At 38.0% G+C, this 20,796-nt stretch overlaps 5 protein-coding genes across 5 annotated transcripts; 3 read left to right on the forward strand and 2 right to left on the reverse strand.

Moving 5' to 3' along the window:
- Window positions 1-476: 476 nt before the first annotated feature.
- On the reverse strand, window positions 477-1,969 carry LOC111830477. The gene has a single exon (XM_023782418.1). It carries the CDS (start codon window positions 1,849-1,851, stop codon window positions 682-684), a length of 1,170 nt encoding a protein of 389 aa, XP_023638186.1. The 5' UTR covers window positions 1,852-1,969; the 3' UTR covers window positions 477-681.
- A 1,182-nt stretch (window positions 1,970-3,151) lies between these two features.
- Window positions 3,152-3,961, reverse strand: LOC17886734. The gene has a single exon (XM_006292983.2). It carries the CDS (start codon window positions 3,802-3,804, stop codon window positions 3,466-3,468), a length of 339 nt encoding a protein of 112 aa, XP_006293045.1. The 5' UTR covers window positions 3,805-3,961; the 3' UTR covers window positions 3,152-3,465.
- A 6,907-nt stretch (window positions 3,962-10,868) lies between these two features.
- LOC17886688 lies at window positions 10,869-11,624 on the forward strand. Its single transcript, XM_006291905.2, has one exon. It carries the CDS (start codon window positions 11,002-11,004, stop codon window positions 11,482-11,484), a length of 483 nt encoding a protein of 160 aa, XP_006291967.1. The 5' UTR covers window positions 10,869-11,001; the 3' UTR covers window positions 11,485-11,624.
- Window positions 11,625-15,587: 3,963 nt separating this feature from the next.
- On the forward strand, window positions 15,588-18,039 carry LOC17887112 (probable galacturonosyltransferase-like 7). Its single transcript, XM_023782862.1, has 2 exons — window positions 15,588-15,957; window positions 16,066-18,039. Exon 2 carries the CDS (start codon window positions 16,197-16,199, stop codon window positions 17,262-17,264), a length of 1,068 nt encoding a protein of 355 aa, XP_023638630.1. The 5' UTR covers window positions 15,588-15,957; window positions 16,066-16,196; the 3' UTR covers window positions 17,265-18,039.
- A 1,184-nt stretch (window positions 18,040-19,223) lies between these two features.
- LOC111830674 lies at window positions 19,224-20,030 on the forward strand. The gene has a single exon (XM_023783208.1). The coding sequence runs from the start codon at window positions 19,224-19,226 to the stop codon at window positions 20,028-20,030; it is 807 nt and encodes a 268-aa protein (XP_023638976.1).
- Window positions 20,031-20,796: the final 766 nt, after the last annotated feature.

The following is a 20,796-nucleotide window of genomic DNA, read 5'->3' on the forward strand; positions in this document are numbered from 1 at the left end:
AACTCAAGAAGAGACATATTAAGAAAGAACAAAAACAAACACTCATGGTAGGGATGATGATAATGATATATTAACAAGAAACAAAGCATATAATAATAGTTTGCAAAAGGCCAATTAGATAAGACTTGACAAGATGCAGTTTCAATCACCAAATGTTGTTCTTCTTCAATAAGACAAACCACAAAAATGGGTCATCTAAACATAATGAAGAAGATGCTCTCTCTCTCAACTTCTTCTTCACTCACATTACTCCAAAACACAACAACTCACTCATGGCCCCCAAACTTCATTTTAATCTCTTTTTATATTTTGCAGATCTCACAGACTACTTACAAAATAAAAATATTATTGCACTCTCTCTCTCTCTCTTTCTCAAGTCTCAACAAACTAAAACCCCACCCCGCACCATTATTGTTTTCATTACCTTAACTCCCTCGTCCACAAACAACATATCACTACTAGAAAACTCACACCACTGTAATAATATTTTTTAGATTCTGAATAATACATTCCCAAGAAGTAAAAAAAGGAGAATCATAGTAATCAAATATAAGAACTTATAAGAAAATACAATGCCAATATACTACTTACTTACTTACTACTATATAGGAGGAGGGTTCATCATAATCTCTATACATTAAAAAGAACATATTTTTGCTGCTGAAATCTAATAACGATGATTTAACCGGATGAAACTGGGTTTAAGCTACGTGCTAAACCGTTCAAGGCACTGTAACCTTTGGAACTGAACCCTAAGCAGCCAAAGAGTCCATGCCTGTACGGCAAATACGTCCTCTTCTTCATCTCCTCTGCTTGAGCTCTGTTCGTTGTGTAATGTAGCTCGTGTGCCGACGGCTGCGATCCTCGCCGTTTCGCTATCCCGTTTGTTGGTTTTCCGACTGTCGGAGTTTTCCTCGCCGGCGGTTGTTTCTGTCTCTGCTTCTTGGACTCGACGACGGCGGCCTCAGCTGTTTCCTGAATCGGCTTCTCTTCAGCTGGTTGAGGAGATTTGAGTTTCTTGTCTTTCAAATTTGAAGGGGAGAATGAAATGTTGGACCAGAACTTCTCTTTAGCGTTGCCTCTTCCTTCGCTTTTGCTTCGATGGAGCAGATCCTTGAGGAATATCCATTTCTTAGAGTTTCTACCGTAAGAGGATGATCGCGAAGATGAGGCTGAACAAGACGGTGTCGTTTCAGCTGAAGGCACGTTCTCGTCCTCCTGTAGCTTCCTTATGCACTCCTTCACCTCTCTCTCCCCGGCGACTCTTTCTTCTTCTTCTTCATCCTCTTGGTTCCATTGATACGCTGCGTTTCGGAGCGGAGAGAGAGATCTGGCTTTCCGGTGAACGGATCTGCTTCTTAGTTTCAGATCTCTGCCACGGTTCATCTCACCGTCTGGTTTGGGCTCTTCGTCGTCGTCGTCGTCTTCATCCTCGTTCTCCAGATCCAGAAGCGGCGATAAGATCTGAGGTCTCTGAAGATGCGAGGAGAGCTTCATCGGCTTGATCTGGCCGTTAGAGAAGAGCTCTTCCGCAGAGGTCATGGAAACGCCGCCTAGAGGACCACTGCTCGAAGACAGCCTCGACGAGAAATCAAACTCAAAGTCGCCGCCGCATGAGGAAGACGAAGAGGAGTTGAGCTTTTTAGGATAGTCCGAGGAAGAAGCAGCGGAGCAAAGGAAGAAATGCATAGGGCTGGAGGGAGCGCTGAAGAAGTAACCGGGGGGAGGACCACGACCGGGACTAGAAGGAGCGCTGACGAAGGGGGTGGAGCAAGCAGAGCCAGAACCAAAGTCCTCACTGAAACGCGGCGTTTCAGGATCGCCATGGCCGAAACTCTCAGCAACATCCATAGTAGGAAGGTAGTAGAACTAGTAAGTAAGATTGGTGATGGTGACTGTGGCTTCTTTCTCAAGAAAATGTTTTTGTGTGCAGAGAGAGAGAGAGAGAGCGCGAGGAGCGAGGTGAACGAAGCTGAGAGAGAGAGATATATGTATAATGCACTCTCTTACTTCTATGTTATTATATGTATTTTTATTCTTACTATTCATTGACAATTATATTTATTTATTTTTATTTTTTGCGGTTCTCAAAACCTTTTTTTATTTATGAATTCTGTATAATATTCTTATGCTATTTTCCTGTAGAGGAAAAGTAAAATACAGTATACGCGATCTTTTTGCATAAATTGTTTTTAAAATTATTCTGACATGTTTGTTTGCATGACTATGGAGTATTATTATTATTATTTACACGTAAATTATTAGTCATGTGATGAATTCGATAAAAATGTAGAAGGTAATACTCCTCTATGGTTGTTGTTGTTGTTTGCTTAGGATTCTGCAGGCTTCATCCAATAGAATAAACAAGAAGAATCTACCCATGTTTTTTCATTTTTTCGGAATTTTTACATTGCTCTTTTACGATTTTACCCTCTGATTTATTTATAGACTTTAGAGAAAATACATTTATAACTCAATGAGTGAAAAAAGAGACTATAGGGACATTCAATAAATAGCATAGAATCAATTTCAAGTCGGCTTATCACCTTTTTTTTTCTTTTCTTTATCTGACAAAAGCTATAACTCCACTTTTCAATTTTTAATTTTTCAAATAGTTTGAAGGAACTGTTTCTCAATAAATAAAATGAGCTAAAAACCATGTCTGTGTTCGTGTATATTTATTTCGATTCGGTAAACAACGATTTCAAATGTTTCTTCTCTTAGAATTTGAATATTTGATTCGTATTGTTCAATGGCATTACTAAAACACCTATGCATGAGCATGACTAGTACAAAATGATTAAAACTAGGACATTATTTTATTTTCTGGTATACACCAACTTATTTATTGGAAACAATAAAATAATGGAGAGTGCGTGCAGAATCCGGAGAAAATTACAAATGATTAACGACAACAATAAAATAAAATTAAAATAGCTCCACAAGCCCGGGGGGCAATAATGTAAATCGGTAAAGGTTAGTATGGGTAAAGCGGAGAATATAAGAGCAGACGTGGCTTCACGTGCGAAGGCTATGAAATATGATCGTGCGTAGAAGGTGCTTTGGTTGTTTTATATAAAACAAAGAAGCAGATCAAAACACACTTCCCCATACTGTATCTCTTTCTTTTAATATTATATATCTCTATTTGTACTAACTAACTTAATGGGCCATTGTATTGTATTACATGGGCTTTGTTAAAATGTTTATTAAAAAAAAAAACAAAAAGCATCGACAATTGGGCCACAGACCTGGACCGTGTTTGATCTGAATCGTTCGTTGTTGACTAATTAATAAATTCTCTGATACAACAACGTCGTCTTGCTTTCAAGACCAAACCAAAAAAAAAGATAAAAATAAACCACTCCTTCTAATAATAATATAATAAATCTCTTGTTCACCTTGGACATCATCACATCACAAAAGGCATGAGTGATGATGATTCGCCGGAAAAGAGAAAAAGAATCAGCCGTGAATAATCAGAGAATACCTGTTCTTGATCCAACGAAAGCCTTTCTTGACAGTGGCTTTAACTTTGCCTTCCATAGCGTAAGCCTTGTACGTTGCGATCCTCTTCTTCCTCTTTGTTTCCGCGTCGATTAGTCTCCACGGAGCGGCAGCAGTTGTATGCGTGGAGGCCGTGGTCGCACCGGGCGGAGGAGGAATAGAAAGTTGAAAGTCCGGTGTGCCGGGTCGAGCTGAGTAGACTTGTGTTGATCCACCAACGCCGTAACCTTTGCCGTTAACGATCTCCATCCATCGATCAACGGCTAGTGTTCTCTGGTTCGACCCGAAACCGTCCATTGTCTCTGTCTGGAGAGAGCTCCTTCCGAATAAGGAAGAAGCACCGGTGTATGAATTTCGATGATTCTTTTCGATTTTTGGAACAATCAGATTAATAAGGGGGAGATGGTGAGAGGCTCTGCGAACGATGAGGCGCCTTCTCCTTTTTTTTCTTTTATTATGGTGGTTAATTTTAGGAAAAGAAAAAAAAACAAAAAAAACTTGAAATGTATAAGGAAAATGAATCAATCCATATATAAGACTTACAATATCAAAATGTTAATTTTCATATATACAATATGCCTTTTTATAAGGTCATTTTGTAATGTATCTTAGAAGGGAAACTTTAATAAGAGATATATTGAGATGGGTTGTAAAATGGCTTCCAGATGATAATACATTTGGGTCATGTTTAAATAAAAAAGCATCCGGCCCAATGTTTGAATAGTGTTGGTAGTATTTAGGCTCATGGTAAGAGATCATTGGGCTACAAAATCAGATGGACGTATGAGTATGAGTTTTGTATTATAGTAAGTGTAAAGAAGACAATGGAGCACGCAATTCCCGCGTGCGGTGGTGTTGCGAGGAATCTATCGATTAGATCAAAATCAGAGCTCAGTGATCGAACTCATTAATGTATGTTCCCATTACGTTTTCTTCAGTCAATTGTCTCCCACGATTAAAATATTACTAATGTAGTACTTAGTAGTACATGTGAAACCGATGTAGCCTCACCTAAAACATGCTACAATTTATTTGATTTAGACATTTTTATATATACGTAATTTCGAAACACGATAATATTCGATTCGATGCAAGCAATAGTCTACTATACAATTACACTATTACTAGAAACATGCGTGCTTGTCTATCTCTCACCCCCCACCCTTTAATATATATATCTTTTTACAAAACAGATTTGCGACTGAGGAGTGTCACATGTGCGATGGCCCCATGGGAGTATTGATCGTCACACATCACCATTATTGCAATATAGTGATATCGATTCACACTAAACGCCATTGCGCTTCAATTATTACCATGTACTACTAATTAACAACAATATAGTTAATGTGATATTCGTTAGACACTATATACCAAATCCTGAGATATCAAAGAATCACATAGTAGACTAGTATTTGTCCATCAAATCATCAAACAACAAGGAAACCAACGCTAGTTTACAAAACTAAAATAAATAATAATAATAATAATAATCAATAATATTGCTAACTATTGAGGATATTTTCCTAATATTGTAGATAATTATAATGTAAATTTAACTTTATCGTATTAGGGTTTTAGCTTTGTAAGTTTGTATAAATACTAGACCTAAAGGTCCAAGAAATACAAGTTGAATATTATTCTTTTACCTAGTTTGTCATGGTATCAGAGCACGAAACTTCTTAAAACAATTTTTTTTTTTTTTCCTTCTCGAATCTCTTGTTCTAGCCTCTCGGCTTCTCTTCTTCGGTTTGCCTCTCGGCTTCTCTCTCTCTTTGTTGCCTCTCGGCCTTTTCTCTCTCTCGTTTGTTTTACTCGACTCTCGTCGTGTTTTCCTCCTCTTCTCCTCTGTTTTTCGGTTTTAAAACAGAGTATTTGACCTTACTGTTTCTCACAACTCATGGCGTTAGCTATGACGAACTCGAACCATAAGACGATTTCTCCCTTTGATCTCACGGCTAGCGACAATCCAGGAGCCGTGATCTCTCAACCTCTTCTCAACGGCTCCAACTACGATGAATGGGCTCTGAACTTCCGCATTGCTTTAAGCTCACGAAAGAAATTTGGCTTTCTTGATGGCAGCATTGCTCAACCAGCTGCAGACTCTCCTACTTTTGAAGATTGGACGGCGAACAATCACTTGTTGGTTGGATGGATCAAACAGACTATTGAACCCAAGCTTCGTTCAACTATTTCAACAAGAGAAGTTGCTCGGGAGCTTTGGGAGATTATTAAGAAACGATTCTCAGTTAAAAGCGGTGCTCGTCTTCAGCAACTTCGCAACTCTTTGGCTACTTGTAAGCAGAACGGTTCTACGGTTAATGAGTACTTTGGTCGTTTAACTAAAATCTGGGATGGAATTTCTGATTGTATGAACTCGAAGAAGTGTAGCTGTGGCAAGTGTGAGTGTGACCTTAATACAGCTCGTGAGACGGAGCTTGAGACTCTTCGGATTCATGACTTTCTCTCTGGCCTCGATGAATCCATTCATGGTGCGATCCGTTCTCAGATTTGTGCGATCTCTCCTCTTCCCGACCTCGACACGGTGCACAAGACGATCACTCAAAACGAAACACTCCATTCGACCGTCTCTGCTGAAGTTCCAGTCATGAGCTTTGCCTCGCAACTCTTGACCTCCTCTCCACGACCGGCTACTATTTCCACACGAGAGATTACTCGTCCTCAGACGACCTTTGCTGGCAATTCTCGCTCCGGACCAGGAAATCGCGATCCATCTCGCAAGTGTACTGCCTGTGGCCGCATGGGACATGAAGCGGCTTCTTGCTTCCGCATTCTTGGTTTTCCCGAATGGTGGGGCGACCGACCTCGTAACCGAAGCTCTCCAACGGTGTCTACTGGTCAAGGTCGTGGCCAACATCCACGAGCTAATGTTACTCAAGTTCTTAATGCGAATACGGCGACTGTTGATTCCTCGGCTGACATCACGGATAGTGATCGACAAGGTCATCTTGGTATTACGGATGATCAGTGGCAGCTCATCCGACGGGTGGTTAATTCTGAGAAGAATACCGAGAAATTAAGTGGTAAGATTAATGACATTGTATGGATTTTGGATACCGGTGCAACACATCATATGACGGGTCGTCTTGAATTATTGGAGGATATTAAAGACGTTGCTCCGGTTTCGGTTTTGTTACCTGCTGGGGAGAATGTGCTTTCTTCCCAACAAGGGACAGTTCGACTTACTTCTCACCTTTCACTTCACAATGTTTATTTCATTAAAGGCTTTCATACCAATTTGATCTCTTTTGGCCAGCTTGTTACGGATAATTTCTTGGTGGGACAAGTAACCGATAAAGTCATGGTTTTGCAGGACCGCACTTCGAGGATGCTGATTGGAGCCGGTGAAAGAGAGGGAGAGGGGTTGTACCGGTTTCGCGGGATTGAGACAATGCACGCCTTGCAGACGCGTGTTTGTGATAATTCAGTTTTGTTGCATCAACAACTCGGGCATCTGTCTTCACGCGTTACTGGAATGGTCCATGGTGTTCCTCGGTTTTCTAATAATTATGAGCTTTTACTTAAAAATTGTGATATTTGTTTAAGAGCCAAGCAGACTCGTCAATCTTTTCCCGACAGTTCTAATAATGCAAAAGAGATTTTTGATTTAATTCATGTTGATTTATGGGGTCCTTATCGCACTACGGCATTTGGTGGATCACGATATTTTTTGACGATTGTGGATGATAATTCTCGGGCTGTTTGGTTATATCTTCTTCCCGATAAAACTATGGTCTCTCGTTATCTCCGGGATTTCTTTGCTATGATTGAACTACAATTTTCCAAGAAGGTCAAGTCGGTTCGAAGTGATAATGGGAATGAGTTCCTTTGTCTTACTCGTTATTTCCAAGAAAACGGCATTCTCCATGAAACCTCTTGCGTTTATACTCCACAACAAAATGGTCGGGTGGAACGCAAGCATCGTCATATCTTAAATGTCGCACGGGCTCTCCGGTTTCAAGCTTCCTTACCTATCGAATATTGGGGTGAGTGTATTCTTGATGCTACTTATCTTATTAATCGGACACCGTCACCTTTACTTGCTGGCCTCACTCCGTTTGAAAAGCTTTATGGACGTGCTCCCTCTTATTCTCATTTGCGGCTTCTCGGCTGCCTGGCTTATGCTCACAACATTGACAGCCGAGGTGACAGGTTCGCTTCCCGTAGTCGACGTTGTGTTTTTCTCGGTTATCCCTACGGCAAGAAGGGTTGGAAATTGTATGATCTCGACCGTGACGTTGTTTTTGTCTCCCGTGATGTTATCTTCCGCGAAGATTGCTTTCCTTTTGCTACTACTGTCGCTCCTTCCTCCTCGATGATACCTCCGACTACATCTCCGGTTATTGCTCCTATTTCTAGCAATGATGATATCGATCTCATCTCTAACCCAGTTGCGGTTACGAATCCACCAGACCCGACCGTGACTGTTGTTGTTGATGCCTCCGTTCATGTGGACTCGTCTACCTCTACTACTCCTATTGATGTTCCTTCACCCATTGCGACCACTCCTCTTTCGCCTCCTCCGTCTCCTGCTGAACCTGTGACCGCTGACCTTGGCAAAGGGAAACGGGCAAAAATTCCCAATGTCCGTCTCAAGGACTATCAAGTTGGCAATGCGATTATACAACCTCCACCCTCTCTCTCTCCATCTTCATCGGTTCCTCAGCTCTCCTCAGGTGTGTTATATCATATCTCTAACTATGATACTTGTGAAAATTTCTCACCTCAACATCGCAGTTTTCTGGTGGCTCTTACGTCTCATGTCGAGCCACGGTCCTTCAATGAAGCTATGCAATATGAAGTTTGGAAGGCTGCTATGGGTTCAGAAATTGATGCTTTACACCGTAATCATACGTGGGATCTCCAAGAACTACCTCCTGATAAGAAAGCCCTTGGTAGTAAGTGGGTTTTTACTATCAAACTTCGCTCGGATGGTACTATTGAACGTCATAAGGCTCGTCTTGTGGTTCTTGGAAATCATCAAACTGAAGGCATCGATTATAATGATACGTTTTCGCCCGTTGCTAAGATGACTACCGTTCGTATGTTTCTTGATTTTGCTTCTAAGAAAAATCATGAGGTCCATCAGATGGATGTTCATAATGCATTTTTACATGGTGATCTTGAAGAGGAAGTCTATATGAAACTCCCACAAGGTTTCTCGTCTCCCGGTGAAACATGGGTGTGTCGTCTTCGCAAATCTTTATACGGTTTAAAACAAGCTCCTCGGTGTTGGTTTGCTAAACTTGTGGATTCTCTTCTTAAGTATGGTTTTTCTCAAACTCGATCTGATTATTCCTTATTTACCTACTTTAAGAATGGTGTTTCTCTTCGCATCTTGGTTTATGTCGACGATTTAATCATTTCTGGTAATTCACCGACGGAGATTGCGGCATTCAAGAGTTATTTATCGGTATGTTTTCATATGAAAGACTTGGGTTTCTTGAAGTATTTTTTGGGTATTGAAGTGGCACGTAACCAGGAGGGGATCTATCTTTGTCAACGGAAGTATGCCACTGATATAGTAACGGAGACCGGTCTTCTTGGTTGTTGTCCGGCTGGTTGTCCCATTGAACAAAACCATCGCCTAGCTCTTACCGATAGTCCTGAGCTTTCTGATCCTCAGTCTTATCGGCGCTTGGTGGGACGCTTAATTTATCTCTTGGCTACGCGTCCTGATCTAACATATCCGGTACATATTCTTTCACAGTTTATGAAAACTCCCCGAGAGGCACATTGGTTGGCTGCATTACAGGTCGTGCGGTATCTTAAAGGAACATTTGGCCAGGGTGTGCTTCTCCGTTCTAACTCTCCATTTCATATCACTGGATGGTGTGATGCTGATTTCTCGGCTTGTCCGCTCACACGTCGGTCTCTTACGGGTTGGTTTGTTCAGCTGGGTACTTCTCCGATATCTTGGAAGACTAAGAAACAAGATACCGTCGCCATGTCTACTACTGAGGCGGAATATCGGGCTATGAGTGAGGTGACCAAGGAACTGAAATGGTTGAAAGAACTTCTTCAAGACCTTGGGTTTGATCATAGCCTACCAATGTCGATTAAGTGTGATAATAAATCGGCACTTCACATTAGTTCTAATCCGGTTTTTCATGAGCGCACAAAGCATATCGAACGAGATTGTCATTTTGTTCGTGACGAGATCATTAAGGGTGTTGTCAAACCGAATTATGTGCCCACGACGATACAACTAGCGGATATACTTAGAAAGGCTTTAGGACGAAAGGAATTTGATGCATTTCTTGTCAAGTTGGGCATTTACAACTTACATGCTCCAACTTGAGGGGGGGTATTGAAGATATTTTCCTAATATTGTAGATAATTATAATGTAAATTTAACTTTATCGTATTAGGGTTTTAGCTTTGTAAGTTTGTATAAATACTAGACATAAAGATCCAAAAAATACAAGTTAAATATTATTCTTTTACCTAGTTTGTCACTAACTCTTCTTCATTTATTCACAGGACCATTCGTTTTTGGATAAGATACTTTCGGCCGATGCTTTCATTGTATGTTCTCCGCTACTTTTAAAAAAGTCAATATCTTAAAAGTTTCACATATTTATATAGCGCTGAAAAATACATTTAAAAGTCATATACACATCATTTGCATGAATGATGAATTCATAATTTGAAATAAGTTGTAAACTTCTCTCTCTCATTTTATAGACTTTCGCACTTTTGTATTTATTTTGGCAGCAGAATTTCCAAAAAAAACATTAGTATCTTACAATCTTTAAGGTCGTCTTTCCAAAAATATAGTTGAGAAATTATTAAAAACTCTGCAAAAAAGTTATATTAAAAAAAAAAAACTGTCTCGGATGTCCCGAGAGGGACATGATCATTCATGGTTGGATTTATTACTCTCTTTCTTTTTGTTGTCATCTATAACACAAATTGGATCACACTCAAACCGGTGAAAATAGACGAACAAATCAACAAGCGTCGAGACCTCTCCGAACAAAAAGCCAACGAATCGGATTTCATTTATTGATATTAATAACTAACTTATACTACATCGTTACATTTGGAAACACTACTAACTTTTGTAAAAAAAAGTAGTAGAAGATGTTAGAAAAAGGAACTGATAAATAAAATGTGAATCAGTTTCAATACCGGAATGCATAATGGAAAACATATATATGTATTAATGAAAAAAAAAACATATATATAGAAGCGTGTAACTAATCACGTGTATATATGAAGCTAGCTGCCTATAATTTATAAGGTCGTTTATATTAGTATTATCGAATTAATAATAATAATAATACACGTATTAATCGAATCCGTAAAGATGCGTATAACTAATCACGTGTGTGCAGCTAGCTGCCCCTGCCTTACACACTGTTGTGGATTTAACCATTTAGTAGGTTCTGTCTTCCTTCCTTCCTTTTACTCATTATTATAAAAACCTCTCTTTCTCTCTCTGTCTCTCTTTAGTTTCCTCATTCGGATATGGAGATAACGCCGAAGAGGTACTGGCGGAGGTGGAGAGGATACGAGAAGCTCGACGATGGATCGTCATCAGAGAAGAATCCGGGACGAAGGACAAGGAAACGGGTCAAAATGGATCCGACCAGAAGAAAGAAACGGTTTTGGAGGATCAAGATTGGTCCGAAACTGAGGATCCTCAGAAAGGCGTCGCCGAAGAAGTTTCTGGTGTGGCTGCGTGATTCTTACGTGAAGATGATGCTGCGTTTGGCTAACTCACGGGTCGTCGGATCATCATCTGCATACGGTGGATCCGGATTCGGGTCGGTGCCAGCGAAGGAGTATGACGAGAAGATGCTAGTGGAGATTTACAAGTCGATATTGATGGCACAGGCGCAGGGGAATCTCGTGCTCCGCGACACACCTAATAATACTAAGCTCGCTTCTGAACCAGCGGTTGTCCCTGTCTCTTCTTCTTCTTCTTCTTCTGTTGTTTCTTCTTGTTAGGTTTTATTATATAAATTACAATACAAACAATTCTCTCCTTCCTTATATTATTTCCAACAAAGAATCCTGAATTGTTGACTTGTTTGATGCTATTTACTATTTCGAGATTGATGATAGACTGAAGTTGTGCTTTTGATCTGTATCAAATTTTATTTTATATAATAGAAATAATAAATAGTACTACAAACAAAGAAAATAAAGTAATAATAGATGGTGGACCGTGGGTCCAAATAGTAGTAATGTTTTATTTAATGCGTTTTTCATTTGATTTATCATGTTTTTTTCTTTTTTTTTATATTGAATTTTTGTATGATTCTGAAAAATATAGTAAAAATTTGCATTTAAAATCGTGTGATTATTTATGGTTTGTTGTACCAAATCATATCTTATGTGTACAACAAATTTATATATAAGAATCTTGTCCATAGGTAACCTATAATTAAACTAATTTTGTTGACTGTTTTGTGGAAATTAAGTTGACCACTTTTGTTCTCAATGGAAGAAAAGTAAAGAAACCTTCTTAAGGAGAGGGAGGGTCTTTGTTTTGGGTTACTAATAGTAATATGGTTAATTTTGTAGCGGATAAGTGGTGATGGATCAGAATGAGTCAGCAAGGCACGTATTGTGTTTCTTTCAACTACAACTATGAAACAAGATCCTTAATTACCTAATCATGTGCTTCTTTATATGAACTACTGAGTCGGCCTAACCTCCCCGATATGAACCATAAGTATTATAACAAACGTATATACTAGTATCCTATTAAACACATCTTATTAACAAACGTTTATAATTATATACAGATTTTCATATTATGTTGTTCTATTAATCTTTTGTCGGCGTGCTAAACATTTGAATAGTAGTTACGCAATTCGTATATCGTATTCCTACAAAAATATTGGACTCAGACTAATCGAGAAGTATAAGGAGGTTGCATGACTTTTATTATACTAAGGACCATATTGGATTTTTTTTTTTTTTTTTGGGTCTTATCCTAAATACTTGGGCTTATGAACCTTTGAAGTCTATAATGGGCCTAAAAGGTGTTTTTATATGGCTATTTCCTTATTATTTCCCTCCCAATATTCAAATAGCTTGGTTATGAAGAAAAATAAAGGGTATGTTAGTTTCATACAATTAAACCTGAATTGATACTGTAAAAAGTTTGACTGATGAAAATCATATTTAAGTACTAAACTAAGCATAAGGTTCGAAGTTGCTATCAACATCTACTGTTCTACTTCTACACATCTCGTCCTGACTCTATAAATATGGCCTAGATGGTTTCGTCTCGAAGTTATCAAGTTAATAAAGAATAGAGTGTAATTGCCAACTCGTAAACTTCTACAATAATATCTAGGTTAAATTACTTATGGAACAAGCAATGAACATAAACGAGTTTCCACGTGGCTTTTCCTAGGATACGAAGTCTCAAGTAAACTAGCCATCGTTGTGAGTTGTGACCCCCAAGTGTTAGCGGCTGCACGGAAGTTTCAGATGCAAATGAATAGTGGACTTTTATTATTTTGTCCCCCACGATACATATATAGATGATATGATAGATCCAATGTATGTATTTGCGTCTCAACGATTCTATGCGTTCAAATTCATTTAAAACTGTTGTCCTACAACTTCTTCCAATGTTTTTAAAAAGACTATATATATAGCTTCCTCTTACCTCTGTACACATGTATATTGAAATAATTGAATCTTTTTTTTTTTGGGCAAAATAATTGAATCTTATAACATTTTGTTTACTGGATACTAGATAAGCTAATCAAGGAGTTGACCAAAGAGCATAAAGTCCATTAGCTCAGCAATGACTTGAACGTTTGTTGTGGCACATGGAGTTTCGTGGTCGGTCCATAAAAGTGAACAAAGTCACATAAATCACAATAATAATATGTTTTAATGATTCTATAATAATCTTGTACCACGAACACTTGTACTGGATTGTCCGATCCATTTTCTAATAAAAATTCTTGAAATATAATAAATATAGTTATTACAATGACATATGAACCATCCATGGTTGTTATCAATAGTGAAATATGAGTTTACTTGTGTGTAATGGAATCGTCTTAGTCCCTCACAAACGAACATATATATACAGTTACGTTGTCTTATACAAACCATATATATATATATATATATATATAAATATTATAAATTAGTTTGAAATATAAAATAGGAAAGACATTTCAAATGTCATATTGGGATATTATTTATATTTTCAAACAATAAAATCAAAAATATTATATATAGCTTTTTGGCAAAAAAAGGAGAAGATGAAAACGACGAAGCGTAAAGTAGGCTACACGTACCTGATGGTTTATATACAAATAATTGTTGTCTTTGGGTTTGAATAGACTTCCCATATGTTACCGACATTGTTCTCTCAATGTTAAATCACAATTAATCACAATGATAAATGAAAGATATAAGTACGTACGTAGGCAGTCAGTGTGATATTATTGTAACATGCAGTCGCGTATATAACAACAACAACGATTTGTTAACATAATTATTGTTTCGTCAAATATGCAAAACTCAAATCCATTTTGTCCCGTTTCTGGTTAAACATCCAAATCTGATAGATATATTTTATTATTATATATACAAATGAAAAATCTAAATCGAAACAATTAATACAGAGTTTCAAAGGGTTCACATGAAAGTAACGGTCGTATTATCTACCACTCATGACTCATAAATCATGAATCATGAGCTTCACTTGATCTCGAAATCTTTCACTTTATCGCATTAATATATATAAATACTTCTTTTCTTTAATTGCTTGCGATATGAATGTAATTAAGTTATCTTGTTACCGAATCAATCAATCAATTAATTATAATTGAAGATTGGTTTGGTTTGTGTGCTAAAATCCCTAACTAACAATTACTTGTTCCAACTGAATTAAGAAATTTATTTATAATCATCTTATATCAAATGTATTTAGCCGGGAAGTAATTAGTGTGACTGTACTTAGTCTCCACGTTATAAATTATTAAATAAATCTTGAAATTTAGGTATAAGTAAAACAATTTACATAAGATAAGAAGTGTAGTAGTAATACTCAAATAAGACACCACTACTTACATTTACATCCGTAGTCACTTTTGGTCAAAGGTGAGCAAAGATGGTTTTAGTGTTGAGACGATGACACATTAACCGCCAAACTGACAGTATTCTCTAATTATTCACACCTTAAATTGGCTATTCGTCATTACGATCAATATCATTAATTATTTTATTAGTAATAAATCAAGTACTAATTGTCAATAAACTCATGAATCTTTTTCCGTCTTTGTTTGTCTTTTTAATTCGGTTTAGTTATTAGGTTTACGACACTTGTACCTTTTTATAGATTTTATTTATTAAGTTCAGCAATATATATTTTAAGAAATGTATACTAGGCATATATCTAATTTCAACCGATGGCTGTTTGATTAGGATTTTGGTTCACGTTTGGTTTGTAGTTTTTTTTTTCTTCTTCTTTTTCTTTCCATCTATATTTTTCAAAACATAACATCAAAGTACAATGAACACAACAGGTTTTTGTTTTGGCCTTGTTTTAAGGTTTTAACATATAAATAGGTTTAAAAGTATGATTAATTTGAGATTAAAACATAATTCAGTATACTTATAGTAATTAATGAAATTAAAATTTTATGTATGTTAATTTTAAAGTGCTATTAATTTGATATTAAACATAATCTAATAATATTTAAAGTAATAATTAAACTGACTTAATGATTATTAAATTTTAAATAGTATAATTGACTCATTGTTAAGTCTAAAAGATTATTTGTGATTAAATTATAATATCATTAAATCAATTTTAGTTATTAAGTTTGAGATTATTAAAACATGGAAATAATTATTATTTTTAATATCCAGACTATATTATATATGAACAGATTATATATTTGATATAGTATAGTGATATATGAGCATATTAAAAGAGATATATTTACCGTAGAAAGATATTTTTCCATATAAACGTCCATTTCAATATCAAACAAGTTAGAGAAATCGAATAGAGAGAGAGATAATATAAATGTGTGTGTGTATATATATAAATCACATCAGAATAGGCTGTCGAGAAAACATAAAATTTTCTATGATTAGGCAAAATACAACAAAAATTACACAAAAAATTGTTTGTTGGCTAAGGAGAAATTGAAGGAATAAGTCTTTGAGAGAGCCCATCTCTCTCTCTCTCTCTCTCTCTCACCCTTTGCTTATTCTCCTATCATCATCATATCATCATCATCTTCTTCTTCTTCATTGCCAAAATAGAGAGAGAGAGAGCCTAAACAGAGAGAAGGAGAGGGCGTAAAAGAGCAGACGGTGGCGCACCGTAGCACCGCCCCCTCCTAAACTGCGCCTATCTTCTTCCTAAGCCATTTTTTTAGTTTTCCGATTTGAGGGATAATAATAAGAATTATTCCTCTCCTCGTCTCTCAGGTCGCTTCGATCCCACGGCATAGTTGTCGATTTTTGATTATTCCCTCAGAACCCAGAATAATCCGATTCTTACCTTCAAATTTTGGATTTTTTCATCTTCTTCTTCAGATGCATTCACCTACAAAACTCTGGCAGACATCAAAGGAACCCTAGCTGCTTATCTCCGGTCTTACATCGCCTCTCGGTGGTTTGATTTGAAATACAAGAAGAAGAAACGGATTCGTCGTGGTCGTCTCAGGATGCTTTGGATCATGAGATTCTCCGGTTTATTCTCCGCCGCTTTGGTCATCATCGTCCTTTCTCCTTCTCTCCAATCCTTCCCCCCAGCGGAGGCTATCAGATCCTCTCACCTCGACGCTTACCTCCGCTCCGATCCACCGCCGCATAGAGTCTCCTTCAGAAAAGCTCCCGTGTTCCGCAATGCGGCCGATTGCGCCGCCGCCGACATCGAGTCCGGCGTCTGTAACCCTTCCTTGGTCCACGTCGCCATCACTCTCGATTTCGAGTACCTCCGAGGGTCGGTGGCCGCCGTGCACTCGATTCTGAAGCATACGTCGTGTCCAGAGAGCGTCTTCTTCCATTTCCTCGTCTCGGAGACTGGCCTAGAATCCTTGATTCGTTCGACTTTCCCCGAATTGAGGTTCAAGGTTTACTACTTCGATCCTGAGATTGTGCGGACTCTCATCTCCACCTCCGTGAGACAAGCGCTCGAGCAGCCGTTGAATTACGCCAGAAACTACCTGGCTGGTCTCCTCGAGCCTTGCGTGCGTCGCGTGATCTACCTGGATTCCGATCTCGTCGTCGTCGATGACATCGCCAAGCTCTGGAAGACGAAGCTGGGCTCGAAGACGATCGGGGCCCCCGAGTACTGCCACGCCAACTTCACAAAGTATTTCACGGCGGCGTTCTGGGCAGACGAGCGGTTCTCCGGGGCATTCTCGGGGAGAAAGCCGTGCTACTTCAACACAGGGGTGATGGTGATGGATCTAGAGAGATGGAGGCGCGTGGGGTACACGGAGGTGATAGAGAAATGGATGGAGATTCAGAAGAGTGATAGGATATACGAGCTGGGGTCGTTGCCGCCGTTCTTGCTGGTGTTCGCCGGAGAAGTAGCTCCGATAGAGCATCGGTGGAACCAGCACGGGCTAGGTGGAGATAACGTGAGAGGAAGCTGTAGAGATCTACATCCAGGCCCGGTTAGCTTGCTTCATTGGTCCGGTAGTGGTAAACCGTGGTTCCGGTTAGATTCGAGACGGCCTTGTCCCCTTGATTCCCTTTGGGCACCATATGACTTGTATGGACGCTGATGACCTCATCATCATCATCTCTCCTCTCCTCTGTTACATTTTTTACATATTATAGTCTCAGCTGGTAAATTCTCTCATCTCCTTCACCGGACAACCCAAACATATTTATTCTTTCTTCTTTCTCCAATTTTTTTTTTTAATGATTAATGATTTTTACAGACTTTTGGAATTTGTTTCGTCCTCCTCTGTATTCTATTCGATTGTTCTGTGCATGAAATAATTTATAAAAAGAAAAAAAAAAAAACTGAAAAGAAGAAGAAGAAGAAGAAGATAGGAGATACATTCAGATTTGTTGAGAATCTTTGTTGTACAGACTTTTTTTTGTTTTAATATTACCATTTATATAATTCTTTCATCTTGTTTTTACTTAATTATAACTAATTATCCCATTATATAGTTTGTAGTGTGATCCTAATTAAAACATAAGTAGGGGATGAAAAGATTCACGGACAGTAATTGGTTTCCTCTTGCTCTGCAATGTTTGTAGTCTATAGTTTTTCCTTCCTATTGGAAAATGATATGGAAACATGGCAAAAGGCAAAGAGGAAGAAGGACACGACACTTCGGACGTCTATGGTTCTATTTTTTTAAAAGAAGATGGTGTGTCGGTCTCTTTGCTTACTTCACTTTTTTATCTTCTTCTTTTTTTTGTTCTTTTTAGAGCTTCGACTCTTCATTAGTGGGGAGTGAATATAATAGAGAGCTTTGAAATTGATATGTACATGTTATATGTAAACCTTATGATGATGGCATAAAGCGTCGTCACACTTTGATTGATTGTTTTTTTTTTTTTGTCCTCCTCTGGTTGGCTCTTAACCCAAAAGCAAAGCACTTTGCTTTCAATAAGACATCTTAAGTTCGACATTTGTTGTTACAACATATACATAGTGGGATCTGTTGATTCTTTTCAGTATTCGTTTTTTTTTTTCTGTGTGGGTTTATCCTTTTGTTTTGCGTTTGTCATACGGAAGGGCTTTGTTTGATTTTTGGAATCAGCCATACTGATAAGTAGGAAGGTGATCAAATATCATAATAATCGTATTTTTTCTTATATATTAAAAAAAGTGGGGGCAATTTTATGATATTTCTTTTTGACAAAAAAAAAAAAAAGAAGGAGTATTCGAGGTGAGGTGGAATTTAATATTTTGAATTTAAATAAACACTCGTTGTTAGTATTTTTTACTAGGTATTTATTTGCGTTGTTGGGTTTGGCTCATACATGAACATTTTATTTAAGTCAGAGAAAGAAAAAGTGTATGCTACTCCTCCTGGCAGCCCACGTGGCCAAGTTGCTGTAACCTTCTCCTGGAATCAGCTGGTTCCATGTGCTCCGTGTCACTCTCCCAGCCTGTCTCTCTCTCTCTTTTGTTCTCTATATGTATATTTTTCCCCCTAAGAGAAGGAATCATACAAAAAATAAAATAAACTTGTTGTGGTCATTGCATTGGTTCTTTTAGTTAGTTCTATTAACATATAATGTTTATATTGTATACTTAGAATAGGATAAGGTTTCCTTTACCTTATTCCTACTCTTAATATACATGTACATATAAATACTCTTATACAGTCTTATGATTCATTAATGAGAATTCTATTCTTATATATCAAAGTGTTAATATGGTATCAGAGCACTAAACTCTCTCTACACTTTGTAACAAACTTTTCTCATTCTCACTCACTCATCTCAAACCGAGTCAACTCAGTCATCCATGGCGTCGTGAGCTTCGTTCAGCTACGATTTGTCCTCTGAGCTTCGTTTACTTCTCTTCATCGATCGATTTAATCAATGAGTGCTTCAAATCGTCATCTGTTTTCAATCTTTTTCAAAAATTTCACCAATCTTCTTCATTCGTTTCTCACTTCCGCTACTCTCATTCTTTTCTTTCTTCTCTTGATTCATCTTCATTTCTCTTGATTCGATCTTTTCTTGGCATTTTCTCATCTTGGAATTCAATAATCATGACAACTCAAACATCCACTCGTGATTCAACTCGTGATTCAACTCGTGATTCAACTCGGACTACTACGACGGATCAGTATGATAATCCGTACTTCTTGCATAATTCTGATCACGCAGGTATGTCAATCGTTTCTGATCGTCTTTCAACCGGAGCTGAGTTCTATTCTTGGCGTAGATCTATTAGAATGGCGCTTAATGTGCGAAATAAGCTTGGTTTTATCGATGGAACGATACCAAAACCTGCAGAAGACCATCGAGATTTTGGATCTTGGTCGCGATGCAATGACATTGTTACTACTTGGATTATAAATTCTGTTGATAAGCAGATTGGACAGAGCTTGTTATACATCTCTACTGCTGAGGGAATTTGGAAAAATCTAATGGCAAGATTCAAGCAAGATGATGCACCAAGGGTGTATGAGATACAGCAGAAGCTTTGCTCGATTCAACAAGGTTCAATGACCATTGCTTCTTATTACACAGCATTGGTAACATTGTGGGAAGAATACAAAAATTATGTGGAATTGCCGATTTGTACTTGTGGAAGATGTGAATGTACTGCAGCAGCACTTTGGGAAAAATTGCAGCAAAGAAGCAGAGTAACAAAATTTTTGATGGGGCTGAATGAATCTTATGAATCAACTAGGAGACACATTCTGATGTTAAAGCCTATCCCCAATCTTGAAGATGTTTTTAACATGGTTGTCTCTGATGAAAGACAGAAGTCTATCAAGCCAAAGCCAGAGGGAATGGTATTTCATGCTTCTGATAATATGCAGGGTTATCAAGCTCCATCTCCGAATTAAATGATATATCAAGGTCTATCGGATAATAGTGCATATGCTGCAGTCTACAACAATAGTAGCTATCGACCCCGGCCATCATCACGTCCTATGTGCACACACTGTGGACAGGCTGGTCATGTTGTTCAAAAATGCTTTAAGTTGCATGGTTATCCCCCAGGATACATCCCTGGTTTCAAAAGCACATTCTCTGGATATCAAGCACCACAACAACAACGACCACAAACATCTTTTCAAGCTCCTACTTCATCATATCAGTATCGAGGACAGTCTACTACTACTGCTGCACGGCCATCGTCTCATGCTGTTGCAAATGTCATGACTGATGCTGCTTCGACCTCGAATACTCCACCAATAAATTTTGATGTCAGCACATTGAGCAATGATCAGGTTCAGACATTGATACAACAACTGAATGCACAGGTTCATGTTTCAGAGAGTTCAATTCCATCTGCTAAGGCTTCTATCACTGAACATGGTGCTATGTCTATCCAATCCTCAGCTGGTATCAATTCTTTTCCTTCTTTTCCATCCATTTTTCCATCCACATCTCTTCGATTTGAGAATAATAAACTCACATTTCAACATCAATGTCTTTCATCATTATCAAAAGCTATTCCTCATGATAGTTGGATCATAGATAGTGGGGCTACTAGTCATGTTTGCTCTGACTTGGCATTTTTTAATGAAACTGTCATAGTCACTGGAGTCACAGTTTCTCTTCCAAATGCAGCTAGAGTGGACATCAAACATTGTGGCACTGTTCCAT

The sequence above is a fragment of the Capsella rubella genome, unplaced genomic scaffold (assembly GCF_000375325.1).
Source record: "Capsella rubella cultivar Monte Gargano unplaced genomic scaffold, Caprub1_0 scaffold_5, whole genome shotgun sequence".
In the NCBI taxonomy this organism is placed as follows: domain Eukaryota; kingdom Viridiplantae; phylum Streptophyta; class Magnoliopsida; order Brassicales; family Brassicaceae; genus Capsella; species Capsella rubella.